We start from the raw sequence: 19987 nt of genomic DNA, 5'->3' as shown, positions 1-19987 counted from the left end.
TTTTTTTATTTTTTTTTTTTCATCCAATGAATCCTCATTTTTAATAGTACCGTTGTTTTAGCAGGAGGAGTTAACATGTCCCTTGCTTTAGAATAGCTGTTATCAAGGATTCTGTGGTAATCTTTAGAGCTGTGGGGGATATACATTTGAACCTCCTCTGGCTGAAAGGCATGGAGAAACTAATTCTTTCATGTCTTTGAAGATGTGTAAAACCAGGCATCTCTTATAGTTTTGTGGTTTTTTGGCTGTGGTTTTTTTTTGGTTTTGTTTTTTTGTTTTTTTGTTTTAAAAAAAGGCAGTGAGGGAGGTCAAGTTGGAGCATGGGTCAGCCAATGTGACAGTGCATTGAAGAGTTTTTAGGCTTGAATTCACTTTGCTCTAGGCATTTCTGGGTGACCCAAAGTGAAGTGTTTGTGTGTCTTGGGCACAAACAACATAAAAGAAATTCTCCTCCTCTTCTGGATTTCTTTTTTACTAGCTTGCGTGGCTCTGTGCAGATAGCTCTTGTGTTACAGGTCCCATTTTAAGATACTTAGCTTTCCTCGTACACTGTGTATGGTGCTTAGGCATCTAACTGAAAGGCCCAGGGTATCACAATAAATAAGTCTCTCAAGCTATGCCTTAATTGATGAATGTAGGAATACCCCAGGGTTTGGAGGTGTTTGGTCCTGCCTTCACCACACAGCTTTCTCCTCCCTCCTGCATATGGGTTCCCATGGGCCAAAACCAGTGCTGAGGCATCCTCAGACCGGGTTTCCAATTTAAATGAGCAACAGACCAGGGCTGTTAAGACATGAAATAGTGTGTGTTTGCCACACGCTGTAGATGTGATCTTATTGAGGAAGGCCCTCAGTTTCCACAGTACATAGCTTCCCATTTTCCTGTAAAGCTTGTTGCTGGATAATGCTACTAATTTTTTTTTTTCTCAAACCTCCAGTCTCAAATTACTGTTGAAATACATGTGTGATTTTAAAAAAGAAGACTAGCTTAGAGCTGTGTAGATGTAGTAGTGTAAAAATAATAATAATAAATTATTCTATATTGACAAGAATACTTACTTTTTAAAAAAATCACAGCCTAAAATTCTACATTGAAAAATTTGTAAAATTTCTCAAATAATTTATACTTACTCTAGTGAACTACCATTTTATTAAAGGGACAAAGGTATTAATTTGTAGAAGATACAAAAGAATCTAAAATGTGTGTTTACTCCAGAGAAGAGGGAGGGGGGGAAAAAAAAAAAAAGAAAATTAGTGGGTACTGTTTTGTGTGCAATTCCCAAGTATATTTTAAAAACAACATTGAATTTTTATAGCCAAATTATATTTTCTGCTAACGGGGAGTTGGGGAGGGATGAATAATAGAATGATTGACAAATCTTTTAGGGCCTGATTTTACAAGATGCTGCGCACCTCCTGATTGCTGCCAATCACTTCATTTTCTTTCAGTCCATCTGAGAACATATGGCATTATTCAGATGGTGCTGAGCACCTTCAATCACAGTCCTCATAATGCCACAACATCCTCATTCTGTGCAAATGTAAGAATTGCTGTTGACATTTTAAATTGGAGGGTTATTTGGTCTTTGTCTGGACAAACTCCGCCTGCTATAAGTGGATGTTCTCTCTGAGGAAGGATTGCAACAGTAAACAACAAATAATCAATTTGTAAGTGCTGTTGTATGTACGCAAACTATGTGAAGTATCAATTTGGTTCATAAAATGCTTTACCTCTTCCACTTTTATTTGATGGGGAAAAAAAAATACCATTCTTGTGGAGAACTGAAGTTTAGTTTACTCTCAGTGCAAATTTTGAAAAGTGGAAACTCTGGATGTTATGTGCACAAGGCAGTTGATTTAAAGAGATCAGAAAGGTGTTTAATTTAAAAGTAAGATTAAAAAAAAATCAATTTCAACATACTGATTTGTCCTGCATTACAGTTACCTGTAGAGAACCTCTAGTCATGTCTATCTGTTTTTGATGCCTCTACAGAATAACTGTCCAGCATCCTCTGCCCAACCAATCAGAATGTAGGAAAATCTACCGATATGACGGAATCTACTGTGAATCTACCTACCAGAAGTATGTTGAAATCTGTGTGAGTCTTGCCTCTAGCTCGTGCATTTAGTGCTCGTGCTCTCCCGCTATTCAGAAATTACACGTGTGTTGAAACCGTACACTTCTGCTTGCGTGCAAAATCTCTACAGCAGGGACAGAAATATGTTGTTTAATTCTTTGGGATTGTGCTCTAAAAGCTAAAAAGCAAATAAAAAACCCTATGACTTTACTAAATCTCTTAGATATGCTTCTGTACAGTGCAATAAACAAGAATGTATACACTAGAAAATCTAGGTAAAATGTATTGCACAGGTGCTTCACATCTTAGGGATTTGAAAGGTGTGATATGTATAAATTAGCTGTCACTTTTTTTCAGTCGTGTAATGGAATGATGAGTTGTAATTTGCATAATCCTTTAAGAAGTCAAATTATACTGTCATGTAGCAGACTTAACATGCTAGCTAGGATTTCATAGCTTTGCAGCTAATTAGTATGTACCTTACAGGACAGTTAAATTGAAGTTGAGTCCTCTTGCTTTGCAGTCGTTTGCCTTTGTCCGTTGCCCTAACAGAGCCCGCTTTTGTGCGTAACTCAAGATCATTACCTGTGCTTCTGACAAAAGTGCTATTGCTGTGGGCAGGCAAATGCAGGGGGCTCGACTTCTGTTACTTTGGCAATCAGTGAAGTTTCTATTTTACTGTAGTAAGGATTTAATAATCTTATTTCTACACAGGAATGAAAAGTATATATTTGACAGGTATATTGTAGGTGATTTTGTATTAATATATTGCAAATGCATTATGAATTTTCTGTTACCTCGCTGGATTTTGAAACTGCTTTCTGTCACTTAGTGTTTACTTTTCACACTCCAACTACATTCTTGTTTTGTATCCCAGTGTTATCATTATCATCTCGCATATAACAGATTTCACTTTCCAAAACCCCATTAATTTCTAAACATCAATTGTACTTGCATTCCAACAAAATGTTTCTTTGGCAAGGCAGTCAAACTCATTATAATTTTTTGGGTCATATTCTCTCATCCACTCTTTTTATCCATAACCTGCTGTTTGTTTCCTGAATTTTTTCTTTTAGTAATAGGTACAACCCCATCAGTAAAAGCTGTTACCTCAGCATAAGTGAAGAGTATCATTTTGGTTTACAGAAGTGAGAGGAAAAAGGGAGTCTAGATTTATCCATATAATTACAGCATCCATGTAACTTGGTGAGCCACAATGAAAATCTGACCTCTTGCTTGGCTTTTTTGTGAATGGCTTCTTTTGTTGTGAGAGATGATTTATTTGTGATTTTGCACTGACTTATAAATATTTCTTGCACTCTTTTGATGGTTTTCCCTTCTATGTCTCCAAATAATGGCAGTGGTCAGGATAACTGAAGCAGTCCAGATCTAGCATGTTTTTAAATGTTACCATCAAACTTAACTTTAGTGGTTTTACTTTTGTTGTAACTTCAGTTCAGTAAGTGTAAAAATGTATTCATTTGTTTAAACATTTGAAGCAGATTTGTTGTGTACTATTTATATCAGTTTTTAAAACAACTTCAAGATTTTGAAACTTTGTGGAAATAAGAGAACTTGGCACGGTTTGTCATGAGTGTTGAACACAGCGATAGCTTCACTCTGCTGCAAAGTAGTTGATTACCTCCATTTTTGAAATTGGGCAGCAATTATAGTCAATATAGTTAAAAACAGCTACCTGTGCTAACCACAAAATGGAATAGTAGATGTTCACTTATAGGTAGGTATACAATTGAAATAGGGATTGGCTGAACAGCTTTTCAAAAAAAGCCAAAATCCAAAAATCAGACTGGTGATGAAACAGCATTGGTTCTGACATCTCTCTTTTCATACCTGGAATGTGAATTTTGAAGTATTATAGCCCAGTTCCCCTCATTTGTAAAAAGCATTGATGATTTTGGAAAGCTAGGCCTTTCTGCAGAAAAGGTAAAGTGCTTTTTGATTAGTGAAATTTTCTTTCTGTACTTCTTCCATGGTATTTAAGTTCTCTGAGGCATTCTTTGTCGTCTTCCCAATGGATGTTTTTGGTATTTTTTCCCATAGTAATTTATTTCCAATGATATAACAACAAATTACTGAAAACTTCTCACTAATCAAGACTAAAAAAAAAATCAAGCTATTTTCATTACACTGTTAAAGCTTATACTTTGTTGCTATAAGATATGTGAATGTTTGGTACTAGACATTCACGTGCATTTCTTACGCAGGCTCAGTCCCTCCCCTGATTAGATAGGGGAAGGGAGAATGGATGTAACAAGGCCACTGGTGGTCAACAGAAAGGACTGTGCGACCCTTCTTTTTTTCTGTAGGATAATTCCTGGGCTGTACACAAAATAGCGAACTCCTTATTTGGAGGGTTAAAGGAATTTTAAGGACCGGCTGTACAGAGTAGGACAGGACACGAAGTTGTGGATTTGGGAGCTTGACTGTTTTTTCTCCAAACCATTTTAAACCTAAAAGAATTACTAGGCAGAGAGCCTGCTCTGGATTTATGCCTGACTGTGTACCTGCTAAAGGTATTTTGTGTAAAGCTACTTAGCAGTTGAAATTGAGATATTCTGATCCTTTCTGTAAAAATTCGAAAGATTATACCATGACCTTTTATGCCAAAAATATTTTTCAGAAAACATTTGGGGAAGTAACCTTTTTAGTCAAATCTTAGTGTTAATACTTACTAGAAATAACAGTTTTTAAGAGTTCTTAAAGGTGTAGATTAGTAAATATATTATAGTACTATAAAAACAAATTGCAAACGGCTTTTTGCAACACAGTTCCTGAGGAGCTGGACTAATGATTACATTAACTAATATATATATAAAATAGGCAAAATAGTAAATATTTTAATACAGATGCCTCTAGGCTATTTATGATCCTCTTGCAGTGGAGTCTCATAGCTGCTACTAGATATCCGGCTTGGAACAGTGGAACACGCAGTTTCAAAAGCTGTTGGCAAAAAACAGATTTTCCACCACCTTGGTTGCCATGGGTCTGTGTTGTTTTAGGTGGCTGAGCATGTAAATATGCTTTTAAAAAAATCTCTGAAGTAAGCTTGAAAATAATCACAAATTGTTTCTGTGTTCATTAGCGGTGGAGACTAACGCCCCAAGCATTCTTAAAAGACTTTACCCCTGTGTTTTTTGACAGAGATGATGTCTCAAGCTATGGAGGCAAAACCAGAGACCTGTTAGTTACTGGCCTTGAATACAGCTGTCTGTCAACTCCTGAATACTTCCCCTTTTCTTTTCCAGTCCCCACAGCTTCAACCAGGAGAATGTCCAGGCTCTTCCTTTGTGACGTCAAACAAAATTGACAACAAAAAGAAATATTTCTTGTTCAGTTCTAGCTACTTCACTATAACCAAAGTGCCAAGGTTTTTTCCTCTTGCCCAGGTTGAAAATCCTTTCTTCTGCTTGCTCAGACACCTATGGTTTGCACTGTTGTTCACCTTTAAGGAGCGTCAAACAGCGAACAAAGCCAGGGTAGAAGATCTCCAGAGATAGCCCAAGAGGAGCACAGCTCCCTGCCCATGCCCTGCTTTTATTTGTTGCTAAATTACAAGGAGTAATGGCGTGTCAAGAATAGGGTTTTTTGCTTGTCTGCAGGGAGTCTCTGTTGTACACAAGCAGAGGATATCTCAGTGGGTTTTTTTTGTGCTCAGGCTGGTAGTTATTCCATTCATAAAGCGGCCCTTCAGAGTATCATCTGGGTTGTGAGGGGAAATTCTCAGTTTGTTGGCTGTTGTGTGCTATCTCCAAAGCAAGGGTGGAAGAATAATGTCATCCTCATTTCTTCCTGTCCATATTAACCAGACTTAAGGTCATGTCTCTCCAGCAGTACAGAGAATAGGGAAGAGTTCTACAGTAAGGTATTTATTCTGAAATCAAGAGCATGGAATTAACATGTAAGGAAAACACCTCACTCACTTAAATCCCAGAAATACAGCTATGGTCCTATTAGCTCTTTTTCCTTCATTTCTCTGCAAGTTAGTGAAATGAGCATAGAACAGAAGGCTCATTGATTTCAGTCTAAGAAGTAGAGCAATTTGTCCTGGAAGGTGTAGCGTGGTCATATAGCCATTATCATCCTGAGCCTGTAAATGCTCAAAACATCCAAACTTAACAGGCCAAAATAAGCTCACCTCAGAGTATATGTTGACTCAAAAACATAAATATTTGTACAACTGAGAAAAGGAGGCACAAAGCTAAACCATTGCTGTCAGCCTCTAAGGTTTAAATTAAGATATGTTTATTTACTGAATGGATAAAACAAAACCAGAATTGTTTTGTATGCCCAAGAAATCTCATGGTACTGGTAGACAACACAAATGAGAATATAAACCTTTTAATGGGCCACATAGCTCTCCCAGGGGTTCTAGTGACGGAATTCAACCAGATCTAGAATGTGGGAAGAAGAAGGATTTCTCAGGTTTGTTGAAGTGGTCTGCAGGGCTTATCACCACCTTAATATGGACAAATTAGTAAAAGACCTGCAGAGGAGGAGCTAATAGTTCTAAATGGAGATTCACAACTTAGTGAAAAATCCCTGCTGGCTCCTCTGCAGCTGGGGATAGTTCTAAATGGAGATTCACAACTTAGTGAAAGTGCATTAAAAATCCCTGCTGGCTCCTCTGCAGCTGGGTTTGCTGGTTCAGGTCTGTATATTCACCTAAGCAGCACAGAGAGGTTGATAATGGCTGAGAGGCCATTATTTTTTTCCATCTTGTTGTTTCTTAGTGAATGGTGTTGCACATAAATTGACTTGCAAATATGTAAGACTTTTCAGACTTTTTTTGTGTATCCTGACTCATCAGATATCATATAGCTGGGGAAAAGATACAGTAGTCAGAAACAATTATTTTAGCTGCAGGAAAAACATCTAACATGTAGAACAACAGGGCTGTCATTCAAGCTAATGCATTTTTCCCCAACAGTGACTTCCATATCCCATGTTTAGGGGTTAACCTAAGAGACAACATACTGAAGGAGCAGAGAGGCCCCCATCATCTTGCACAGTGGATCTTTCTTTGGGTTGGTGCTCCCTCACTTCACGTCTTGACTTTTCTCCTCACAAAGTGAAATTAATAGGTGTATTTGAAGAAGATTCTGTGCATCTCCTCTTCATAAATTTGACCTCTTAGAAAATATTGAAAGCTAATAATCTAATTCTATCAGCAAATGGCAGAGAAGCCACTACTAACTCATGTGACAGGCCTTTTAATATAAATCACCTGATATTACAGCCTCAGTGTGAGGCTGCCTGGTGAAACTTTATCCCTGCTACAGCTGCCTACATCTGCTCTCAGCTTTGGGCATATCTGCGGGTTCTCTGTGCTGAGCTGTTCTAGATGTCTTTTGCAGGAAGAAATCTTTAACCAAGTTTAAAACACATCCAAAAGTGAGCCAGCGTTTCCTTACACATGAGATACGAGAGTGGGCTTTCTCTGTGTAAGAACTGAGATTAGCTGTGCCACTTTAAAATGATTAATGATCACTGGCTAGCATTAAGTTGAGCATCTAATCCTTGGTTGATTGGAGCATTTGAGAGAGCAGCACTCAGAAAATATAATTTTTCAGTAACACAGTTTTTTTCATACTTACATTTCTGACACAGTTAGATATTGCACTGGCTTTAAAATTTTACTTTGAGATTAATGGAACGTAGCCTGAATAGAGAACAGGTCCGATGTATACATGTTACCTGAAAATTTTCTTCCACTGAATAATGAAGGGCCAGGTTTAGGTTTACAAAATCCCATTCAGTTTATAGTTCAATACAAATTTTGAAGATTCACTTAGGCTTTGCAGTATCTAATTGTAATATCCATAGAAGGAAAATGCTGATTTTAAGAACTTCAGGTGAAAGAAAATCCTGCCTTTCTTTAGGTGAACTGCACTTACTCTTAGTTATTGTTACCTTATTTTTAGTCTGAAGTTTTGTAACTTTTATGTAGCAGAAACATACCAAATCCAGCACTAAGCAGCTGAAAAGTCGTCCTTTAATATTCATGATACTCCTCAGTTCTTCCCCTCCATTTATATATTTGCAGACAGTAAACCAGTGATCGTTTATCTTCCTCTGACACTGGTTTCTCATTTTTAGCAAGGTGGGTTTTCCAGAATTCAAACGCTTCTTGTAGCTGTTTGATGAAGTCTTCCTACTTTGAATACTAGTATAGTCCATTAGCCGTTCCTGTGGTAGTGCTCAGGGATCACAGACCTAAACTAGAACCACTTTGTTACATGCTGTTGGAAACAAAGATTCTCTGTCTCAACATCGGTAGTGATTTATATTATCCTTTCCTATTGCTACTCCGTGTTTACTTCCTTGTACATCAAAGGATCTTTTTTTGCTGCTCTAGTCAGGGTATTGCACCATAGGCTAATATTAATTTGGTTATCCACCATCATCCATATGCCTTTTCCTAGGTTATTGTGTCGTCTTTGTTTGGGATCTGTGCTCTTAGTTACTAGACAGACAGCTTTGTGCTCAGCTGTGTTAAAACACATCTTATTCAGGTGAGCCCAGACTGCCATGCAATCTGTGGAACTGACAACTCCCTGGTATTTACCATTTTATTATCTCTTGTGTCATCTGCAAATTTTACTGGGAAGGATTTTATGTTTTCTTTCACATCACTGATTTATTCTCCTGCACAGGTACTCCCTAGGGAATAAAGGGCTCAAGGAGTTCTTTCCCTGCACAGAGTACTTGGGGTAGACTTAATCCGTATTTCAGAGCTGCTGGTCATAATGGCTGGGAGCAGATTAGGGCTGCTGGCACTGATGAGTTGCAACCAAACAGGGGCAGCGAGTCATGAGTGCATTCTCTTGACTTGCAGCAGTATGAGATGGCTGCAGCCTTTCTTTAAAGTAATGTGGGGCTTGTTTTGCATAGTGATGCTGTTGAAATACAGAAGACAAATCTTCCTTGAAGATTTGTGTGTCCGTAGTGATGGCTGCTAGTGAATTCCCCCAACTGTTTTTATTTGGTGTTTTTTTTTTTTTTTTTAAAAAAAGGGCTGTTTCTGGAAACAAAGCTAAATTATTTGCAAATGTTTAACAAATTTAGTGGATGTGTTTATGCAAAAAGAAGGGCGAAGAAGTGGTTTTCAGAAACCCTGCAATCTTTCATATTAGTTTTCTTCCTAAATGAATTAATTTTAATTTAATTTCCAAATGGTGCTTTTATTTAAACCTAAATCTGCTTTTCAGATGACTAGGAGATTAAATAATGAAGTCATTAAGCATAATGTTTTATTGAAAAATAAGTTCAGAGTTTACCAGAAATGAAGCTTTCTGAGATAATTTTGTCCCTCATCCCTCACTTTTCCTCCACCCCCCAAAAGGATTTCTTTGAACAAACATCAAGATTGTGCTCTGAAGATTTTTTTTTTTTTTTCCCTTATGTTGGCTACATAGCAGACCTGCGCAGCACTGCACCTTGCTGAAGTTTAAAGCTTCGGTTAAGTTGTTTAGCAATCTATTGATTCTCCCACCCACCTAGCCATCGGGCTTCATGATACAAAAATGACACAAGTCATAGTTAATATCCAGATGCAGCAATACCACTAAAATTCTGACTTATCTATGACAAAATTGTTGACTTACTGCTATCATAAAAGAGTTTTAGCAAAATTTGTAGTCAATTTGAAGTATTTATACTAATTTGCTTTCCCTTTAAGACAAGTACTGCTCCAGGTAAAACATGCAAAGATTTAGCAAAGTCTGCATCACCTCAAACTGTTATATAAAAAACAAGACTTGTATTACATTTTACAAAAATTAATTTGTTGTTCAACATTTTTGTCAGGTGTTTATGGTCTTAAAGTTCCATGTTCATATACACATGTACATATATCCACATACCTACACTTTTTAAAAGAAATAAAATACAATAACTTTTGGGAAAAAAGACAATAGAAGTGTAAACGTGCTTCTGCCTGAGTACAATAGGAAAGTGACACTTTTTAATTTATGCCATTTTATGTATAATACAATCCTGTGGTGGTGTTTAAAAGAAAAAGCCTGACAACAACAAAGAAACCGCAATACCATATGAACCAAAGATTTTTATATCTGGGATTTTCCCTTGATTTCTGCTAAATAGGGAGTAAAATTCTCATAAATACCAAACAAAAATCTGATCAACAAGAAGGAAAGACGCAGTCTGTCATACTTCAAAGTTTTCTACTCACTGAGCGACAGGAGACTCATGAAAGCAGATACCTTTGCCTGTTACAGTTGCATTGAACTTTGTCTTACAGTTTCATAAGTGATGTTGGGTCTGTGCCATCTCTGAGATTGCAGACTGTGATGCAGAGTAGTTTAAGATGCTGTATCATGTACCATTTAATCAGGCTGCACTATTTAGAGTATGTGTTGTGTACTGGGAATAATTTGTGTGTAAAATCTTTCCAGCTGCATCTATATAAAAGGTGAAATTCCCCTACCTCTGCACAAAAGTCAGTTAAATGGACTGTGGGGAGCGGAGCAGCAGTTGAATGAATTAATTTCATGTAGCTGTCCATAGCTGGCTGTGCCGCTGCAGTGTGCTACCTCCACAGCTGACTTGCAGCCAGGGCCTGTACGCATCTTTGTGGAGTTCTTGGGCTCTGAATTTTTCTGTGTTGATCAATTGTCTTCTTGCCCAGAAGCGTCCTGTATGGTTTTGCATCCCCTTGCTAAATTCTGGTGACTCATTTACGTGCCTAGGGCAGTAGCTTTGTAAACCTTGTGACTGCGGTGGACTTTGCTATTATTACCACCTTTGCTACCTCTAAGATTGGAGACTATCACGGCATTAGGAGAGGGAATGCTAGCACTCTGCCCTTCTCCTGCATATCCTTTCATGTAAGCTACTGTATGTGCTGCTTCACGTGGCTGGGGGAGAGGGGCTGTTGTGCATTCCCCCCTCTCCCCAGTGGAAAATCTGGCATTTCTGAGAGTACTCTCAGCTGGTGATTCTCAGTGACACACATACAGACAGTCCAGACAAAAGGGAGGCAGTGCAAAGATTTTCAAGCTGTAAAATGGCTTGTGTAACCAGTCACGCTGCAGGGTGCAATGAGTTTGGCAGCCTGTTAGTCCCTGGGCTGTCTGGAAGCATCCCAGGGTTGCAGACGCTCCCTGTGCTAGGCTGTCGACTAGGCAGCCTGTCACCTGTATAATCAGTGAATCCATGTATTGATCACAACTGTGCTTTCATAGAATCATTTGGTTGGAAAAGACCTTTAAGATCAAGTCCAACAGTACTTGTCCACTACTAAACCATGCCTCTAAGCACCTAGTCTACCCATCTTTTAAGTACCTTCAGGGACGGTGACTTGACCACTTCCCTGGGTAGCCCATTCCAGTGCTTGATAACCCTTTAATCGAAGAAATTTTTCCTAATATCAATCTAAACTTTTCCTGGTGCATCTTTCGGCACATGGGGATGGCCTGCTCTTGCACCTCCAGGATTTCCTTCCTGAAGATCATCCAGCTGCCTTGGGCTCCTTTGCCCTTCAGGACTGCCTCTTGGGGGACTTTGTCAACCAGCCCTCTAAATGGTCCAAAGCCTGCCTGCGGGAAGTCTAAGGTGGCAGTTCTGCTGGTCCCCCTCCTTAATTGGCCAAGAATCGAGAATTCTATCATTTCATGGTCACAGTGCCCCAGGCATCCTCCAACCATCACGTCACCCAGAAGGCTTCTCTGTTCACAAACCAGAGGTCCAGGTGGGGTGCCTTTCCTAGTTGGTTTACTCACAAATTGTGTCAGGAAATTGTCATCCACGCACTCCAGGAACCTCCTAGACTGCTTCCTTTTTGCTGTATTGTACTTCCAGCAGACATCTGGTAACGTGAAGTCATGTCCGTCCCCCATCCTCCTCCCCCCAAGAACAAAGGCTAGTGATTGTGAGACTTCTCCCAGTTGCTTGTAGAATATTTCACCTCTTTCTTTCTGGTTGGGCCGTCTTTGGTATAGCATGTACTGTTGTTTTGTCTAGCAGTATTTTCTTTGCCTCAAGAATGCTGCCATGCTCTACCTTTTGAGCTGGATGTTAAACTAAAAGGGACGTTCATATTTTGCTAACTTAGCAAGTTGAATTGAGAGGGTTTTGTTATTCAGTAGGGGTAGAAAATGATCTAAATATCTTGAGTGAAATACTGAGCTAAGATTAAGAGTAGAATACAAGCCAAGTTTGTAGTACGTTTTGGTATAGCTTGGTCAATTGGAGGTATTTAAGTGGTGTAGTATCCCACTTAGACAAAGCTGCATCAGCAGAAAACTCTATAGCAGATGCTAATTTACTTGCAAAACTGTTCTTTTACTGATATTGCTTGTTTTGCTAATAAGTGGTGATTTTTCTGTATGAGTCCAAAGCAGACCTTTGCTGATATAGCTGATTACATGCTTAGTGCTTTGCCACAGTGGCGTACCAAGATTGCTCTATTGGCAAAATGCTCCTAATGCAGACCTCATCTGATTTTAGTCACTCACTTTCCTTGATTTCAAAGCTCAACAAAATAAGACTCCTATTGTAGAGTTTGAAGGGACATTAGTTGTTCCACAACTCTGTAGTGAATAATCATTGGGATAAAGAGCCCCAAGAGCTGTACTGCATTTAAAAATCAATCCTATTTTTCATAATATAATTAAGTTTTTTTGTCATTTGAGATATTCTTGTTGTAGACTTGAATTAAGGGTGAGAAACCCAATCTTCTGAGTTGCTTCACGTATTTCACTTTTGGTCTTCGTAGAATCCTACTGATGGTGTGATTTGCCTGATTAATTGTGACAAGTGCTATCCATACTAAATCCCACATGGTTGAGCTCTTTTGCCTTGAAATCAAATTATGTAAACGAAAACTTTCTAAAAGTATTCTGAGCTTTTTCTCTCCCTCAAAATTATCTCAACCAAAATTGAAGTGAAAGGCCTGGTGATCGTAACCTAGTTGGGCACAATACCTTGCTGTGTGCTTTGGGCAACACCTAGATCTTATGCCTAAGAGAGCATTTTATGGTTACCATAGCAGGAAGCCTTCTCGCTTCCAGGGGTAACAGCATGCTTTTAGAATCGCTGCATTGCTGCCTGATTACTGGTGATGGTTATGTTACATGCTGGACCCAGCGTGACAGAGAGAGGCAGTTCTGATTCATATCACCCTGGGGAGCATCAGGCATGTATCCAGACCAGGCATCAGCATCAATGGTAACTGTGGCATTGAAATTGCTACAAAAGGCATGGAATCAGATAATCATCCATAAAAGAGAACTACTGAATGGCTATGAAGTTCACAGCTGGTAGATTTATACCTTATGGGAGCATGATACTGTGTAACAGGCAAAATCTGTTAAGTTTACTAAACAGGTTAAGGCAAGTTCATTAGAGAGGGTTTTTCCATTGCTGATGTTGGCTTATTTTTACCTCACCTCTTCCCTAAGTGTACTTGCAAGTTATAAACAGATCTTTTGTGAGATGCCAAAAGAAGAGCAAATAAACCGCTTCAGACCTAGGTTGTCTCTTGGAGGTTAAACTGAAATCTAATTATTGACATTGTCACTAAATGGAATGAAATACATTCTAAAATGTCAAAAATTACATTAACTTTTCTGACGTTTATACGCTCCAATTTTTTTAATTTAACTTTTTTAATTTCTCTTGCTTGTGTACTTGATGCACTCCTACAGCAATGTCTACTTCATAAGAGTAAAAACAGTTCAAGCAATGAACTATTCATCCTTCTCCCTAGTTTACACCAGACATCATCTGTTTTAGGTTGAAAACCAGGAACATATCTTTTGCCTTAATTTGAGAGAGACTCTGCTCTTAGACTCTTTTAAGAATTCATAAGAAAGGTGAATAAATGGCATGTTTTACAGATGTTCAGATCATTTTTATATGGGAATTGGCTGACCCTTCAGTGCACTGGCTTTTATTAGGATAAGTGTCCTTTTCCTCAGCAACAGTTTAAGGAGGCAGAGTCCTTCTACAGACTTACAGTCTTGTAGGGCCTCCTCACCTGGGTGCTTTTTAAAGGATCATTAGCACTGGCCATACAGCTCTTGCAAGTGTCCAAGTACAAGGACTTGGTGGCATGGCAGCAATATGCTCGTGATTGGGAGTGGGAGTTTTCTTGTTTTCCTTTACTTGCTACTGGAGAACACCACAGTCCTGATGCATGTGGTTTTGCTCCTGGCTGCCTAAGAACACTCTTTATCTATGTGCTGTTGGGATGGTTGTAATAAGCTGGCGTGTAGCAGAAAATGCTATTCAGTGTCAGGCTCTGCAAAGGGGAAGTAGGGCTTTAAAAAGGGCTCCTCTGCTCTAGGAGTTGCTGCTGTGCATGTTCTGTGTTTGCTGTAAAGGCATGGTGTAAGGCTTCTCTGTTTAGATATATATTTGATAAGAGGTGATTTGGTGAAATATATTAAAATTCATTTTGGTCTATTGCTGCTTCTGTATTAACTTTTGTATATTGTTTTAACTTTTTCCACATGCTTATCTAAGACTAGTTTGTAAATCTCAAAGTAAATAAGTCTTTACTGATAGTCTTCATGCCCCTGCTATTTGTACCCGCCATACCGTATTTGTGGCTTTGCAGGCTGGCTTGCTTTGACACTTATGTGTAGATATTTTTGCTTGACAGATAACTAAATTCAGATTGGATGACCAAATCCAATGCATGCAAATATCAGCCTTTTATTGTTGTGTTTAAGCGGAACTTTATATCTGCATTAAAATGAAAAACGTAGTTTGAGTTGATATGGGTGTTGCATATTGCATAAGGGTAGCAAGATGACATCAAGAACAGAGAACTATTATATTTTAGGCCATATGCAGTAGTAAGTATAAACAGGAAATTACTGGGTTGGTTTTGTTTGTTTGTTTGTTTTTTTTTTACCCCCTTAGTGCTTATGTTTTGGTACTAAAATTCTCCCCACTGCTCACCTGTATTCCTGCTTATTCATTACTATCCCCATAGCTTCCTCTGTCACTGCTTATGCTCACTGTCCCTTAACCTCCAGCCCTAGAAAGACAGGTACCTTGTCCATTGTGGCAGGCACACCAGCAGTCTGTAGAGCTGCCGGGAGAACTTGGGTAGGTACATCAGTGCCTGATACTGGTTTTAACGTGCCCATCACTTCCAACGAGGTTTCCCCTGGCTTGAGGCTTGTGTTTGGGAGACCACAGTATGCGTTCCAGATGGCACTGCAAACAGCGTCTGCCAGGGAAAAACAGGTAAATATAATGAAGCAGGGAGGTAATTGGGGAACTGTACTGCATAATTTGATTATGGTCTCAGATGCAAGGGACTCAAAAATACTAGTTAAAACATAAATACCGGTGTTACAATGTTTGTGGTAGTAAACAATCCACTCAATAAACATATGAAAATTTAGGTCAGAGCTGTAATGTACCACATTGGTGAAGAAAAATGTTGTGGTAGAATGAACTATCATGCTATTGCTTACAAATTTTTTTGGCATGTGGCTTTTTCAATGATGTATTTAAAAGCAGATTTAGAATATGAAAATCATGCTGGTTTTTATCCTCATTTTAGATGAAAAAAAACCCTTGATTTGTATATGTACAAGAGAATTTTCTAAAAACAAGTTCTACCATGTGATATCAATTTTCACAAGTGTGCAGTGTATGTGTTTTCTCTGAGTCTTTCTCTTTTTTAAGCCCCTTGCCCTTCTTTCAAGAACTGTTAAGAAAAAAGTCTGGTTATCTTGAACAATTTTTTTTTGTTATTTAAAGCCTTCTATGTCCTCAAAACCCAACGAACTGCTTTCTGGCTCACTAGTATTTCTTGAAAAGGAAAAGTGGTTTGACAAAAATTCTATTTTCCTCCAAAGCACTGGTCACACTTCTGGTTTTCAGTTCCTACCAGAGTAATAGGGTGGCTTTTTCCAGAAATTGTTTTTCCAGATTGTCAGAGGAAGATTGGATTTAATATAAATTCAGAAAGATCTACCTTCCTTGAGACGCATGGGTCTTTATTACATAGTAGCTGCTATTACCTTTTAACTATTTCAGTTGCCACAAGACTGGTCTGTTGTTTGCCTTGTGCCTTGCGTAGTCACTAACTCCTGGATGCATAAAATCCTGTCTAATAGGAACAGAAGCATTTTACATCTACTGCAGACTCTCTCTTTTTCTTAGCTATCTGTCATAATACAGTGTAAAATAAGTCTCTATAAAGTATCTATAGCATATGGGTCAAAGAATATTTGTGATAGAAGGAAATTCCCTGTTTGTAATTTAGAAATTCAGTTTAAATATCTAGTTATTTAGGATGATAACCCTCTGGATGCGTGGCTTGTTATGGGCAGGTGGATCACCATATGAGACTGTGGCTTGCCCTAAGTAGCTAATTACGTCTGCAGACAGGTATGAGTTTGGTTGTCACACTGGTGTGCATGTGTATATATACTCAGGGACCCACAAACACACACAACAGGAAAGTTAAATCATTCCCATTTGATTCAGAGCATGCCTGTAGGAAGAGTGCTCAGAGCAGTAGAAAAAAGAGCACACCTTATCTCTTTAAAACTGTAGAGCCAAAGACACTCAATCACTGGCCTTGGACTTGGGAGGGATGAATGGATAACATGCTTACTTAGAAAAATGAAACTTGTGCAAGGCGCTGGAGCAGGGTTCCTGGTTAGCTGAAAGTCAGCTGAGGCAGAAGAAATGTGGCCGAAGAGAATAGCACAGGCAGAGGCTGACTGCTGCGGTGGTGAGGGGAGAGAGGCGCATGCCAAGGGGAGAGCCCTGCAGTCCTCAGATGGCACTGCTCGAAGCCCAAACTCCTCTCATGGGTGATAGGGAAACTGGAGAGCCATATTGTCTAGAGCTTTGTGTGCTAGTGAAAGTAAAAGGTACTTTGTTTTGGAACCCATGGGAAAAAAATCTCTGTATCTTTTGCTTCAACTTTTACATCTGTTGGAAGGGGTGAGCTCAAAACCACAGGGATTAGAGCTCTCTGCTTCTGCTCCTGACAGCTGGAGAATGAGGCCAGCATGTTCTTACCAGGGATAAAGTAGGCTGTCCTGGAGGGGGAAACCAGGAAAGCCCGTGCCTGGTATTGGGCCAGGTAAATCACGAAAGACAGTGATACAGTGTTCTCAGACTAAAGGAGGTCTAAAAGCTCGTGGACGCAGTGAAACCCAAACATAACAGCTAGATGCATGGAAAGGAGTTTTCCATGGCTGCTATGGTGTTGTGCATCAGAGGGAAGATGGGTTGTGTGCCAGCTTATTGTTTAGATTTTGCAGATCGGTCAGATACACTGAACATGTGCTGACTGCAGTTGTAACACTTCTGGAAAAGAAAACAAGGCCTTTGAGTTCCATATCCATCTAGAAAATGCATATGGAGAGATTAAAGTGTGCTCTGCAAGTAGCTAATTGCATTATCAGTTGTGGAGTCAATCAGGACACAGCAGAGGAACACTTAGTTAAAACACTTCAGTGCCTCTTCCATAACGACAAGTGAAACACTCTGTCACTTCTCTGGGGTTTCGGGGTTTTTTGCTATGGAGTTTTTCTGGGGTTCTTTTGGATGAAGAAAGGTTTCCTCGTTGTGTAGTGCAGTTTTCTTCCTTCCCTGCACAGCAAAAATGTAGGCCTTTTGAATGGCAAAAATGTTCAAATCTGACCCGAGACTGCTGCTCTTTGTTATTAAATACTAAGCTTACCTATGTTTACTGCTGAGTTCTTGTGGCTACTTTTTGGTTAGATATAATCAGGATTTTGGTAAAACTCCATTGTCTGGTTAGGGGCTAGAATCAAACAGTGAACATTAAAACCAGAGTATTTTCTTGATTTAAAAATTGGAATCTTGGAAACAGAAAGACAGGGAAAACGGCTTTTTGTAACTTGAAAATTGAGATCCCAGATACTCCAGTACAGTGGAAGATGTGTAGAGAGTTTTCAGATCTATGAGGTGGTCTTGCTTCTTTTCCATTGAACCATTTTGGAAAGCAGGATGGAATCTTAAGCTTTTTTTCTGCTTTTACCTATTTTGTGTTTCCAGACTTTCATTTTAATGTCATGCCTATTATTGCATCATTAGTGTTCTTTTACTCTTTTGTCTCAGAAACACATCCTGAACGTGCTTTTGTCTCTCCTTATTATTGCTTGTAAACCTCATCCTACTTCACCGCTGTGGCACAGCTAATGCTCTTTTCCCTTGCTTAAGCCTACTGCAGTCTCTCTGGCCCTGCCGTCAATCACCAGCTGGATGCTGAGACAAATTTTTTATAGCAGCTTCTGTCAGTAAAGAGAAAATATTTTGAAAAATACAGTCTAAAAGCTGAATGTCAGCCTGCTGAGTGGCCTGGTTAAACAGGAGAATTGACTCTGCCAAGTCTTTGTTGGTTAGCTTTTTTTCTTAATTTAAAAAAAAAAAAAAAGTGGTTTGGGGTCTAGCCCAAATGATAAACAAAATAAGACTTTCTTGGCAAGGACTCATAATTGACTAGCTTACTAAAATTCTTAAGCATCTCCGTGACCACTTCTGTCTCCACCTTTCTGGTCCCTGTAATGTGGAAGTTTTCAGTCTGTTTTGGACGTCACACAGAGGAGTAGCAAAGAACCCATAAACTCCAGTAGCTCTATCAGACCCCCTGCAGTCCCGTTTTGTTTTCTTTCCCAGCAAAGCTAAATGACTGTAAAAGCGTGTTGTTTCTGAGGTTCAAAAACCTACAACAAGCAATACTCTGTCTTTGCAGGAAGTATTCCAAAGGAGATTCTGGATGTTCTGAACAATCGTACTTAGTCTTTATGACAAGGGCAAAACACACTCAAAAGATTTAGATAGGCAAGAAGCTGCATAGTTTTTTAAAACCACTTTGCAAACGCATGGTGGAAGCGCGTGGCATGATGCGTAGTAAATCTTGTATTAGAAAGCCACAAACCCCTTGTTGAGAAGTTGCATTGGTCTCCTGAGCCAGAGAATATTGCTGTCCTACAGATATATTGTTGGAAGCTGCATTGAGAAGTGCAGCCTACTTGTTAGTTGATAAATAGAGATTAGAATCATCTACTAGGCTATTTTATGGTGCTTGTTAACAATATTTACCTTCCTAAATTGATTCAGTATAATCCTTGCTATGGCTTTACCTCATTTCTGGAAGACATATAGATAATGTGGTACTTATATGAAGTCTCGCATGTCACTGAAAACCTGCTGTATTTCCGTACTTGAATTGTGCGGCAGAATTATATTAACATAGATTTTTTGGAATATTTGAGCTCCCATAGGGTATGGTGTGTGGTTGATATGACATGACTTGCCTTCAACAGTTGTTTTAACAAGATATCCTTCATATAAAATATACTAGGCTGAAAGGCATAACTGAGTGAGTTTAGTAAGAAACACTGTTGGCAAAATTCTTCACTTTCATCTTTATCTGATTAATTCAAGGCTGAATGTTACAGAGAAAGTAATTTTAACCTAGCATAGTATTTGGTATGTTATTTAAAAAAAAAAAAACCAAACAAAACCCCCCATCCCCCCCCCCAAAAAAAAACCCTTTTATATTATTTAGTACAAGATCATTTTTAATAAATTGTCAAACTTATTGCAAATGTATGTGAATTTATTCCGGTTGAAACCCATACTGCTTAAAATATCTTCTCACTCCTCCTAAAAACTGCTTTAATAATACATTAATTAACACTTCTGTAGTACTTGGCATATTTAACACACAAGATAATTTACAGTTCCTAATATTTTAAACTGTGTATTAAAAAGACTAGCATTAGCAAACAGAAAATACACTGTATGTGAATATAGCATTAAATGCTAAACATATAATTTACATGTAGCTCAGTCTTTAATTTATTAAAAATAGATATACTTTAATGTCTTGATAATACTGCTAATGTTGTTTGAATTACT

At 38.6% G+C, this 19987-nt stretch overlaps 1 protein-coding gene across 1 annotated transcript in view; it reads left to right on the top strand.

Moving 5' to 3' along the window:
- Positions 1-1511: 1511 nt before the first annotated feature.
- NPAS3 (neuronal PAS domain protein 3) overlaps positions 1512-19987 on the top strand; it is a 542703-nt gene continuing 524227 nt past the window's right edge. Inside the window, exons 1-2 of the mRNA XM_009646696.2 lie at positions 1512-1540; positions 1993-2082. Of these exons, the coding sequence (XP_009644991.2) occupies positions 1512-1540; positions 1993-2082 (119 nt within the window). The remainder of the gene's footprint in view (positions 1541-1992; positions 2083-19987) is intronic.

This window comes from Egretta garzetta, unplaced genomic scaffold, assembly GCF_000687185.1.
Source record: "Egretta garzetta isolate BGI_Z169 unplaced genomic scaffold, ASM68718v1 scaffold79, whole genome shotgun sequence".
In the NCBI taxonomy this organism is placed as follows: domain Eukaryota; kingdom Metazoa; phylum Chordata; class Aves; order Pelecaniformes; family Ardeidae; genus Egretta; species Egretta garzetta.
The sequence above is the reverse complement of the archived record's forward strand: the minus strand, read 5'-3'. Positions and strand labels throughout refer to the sequence as shown.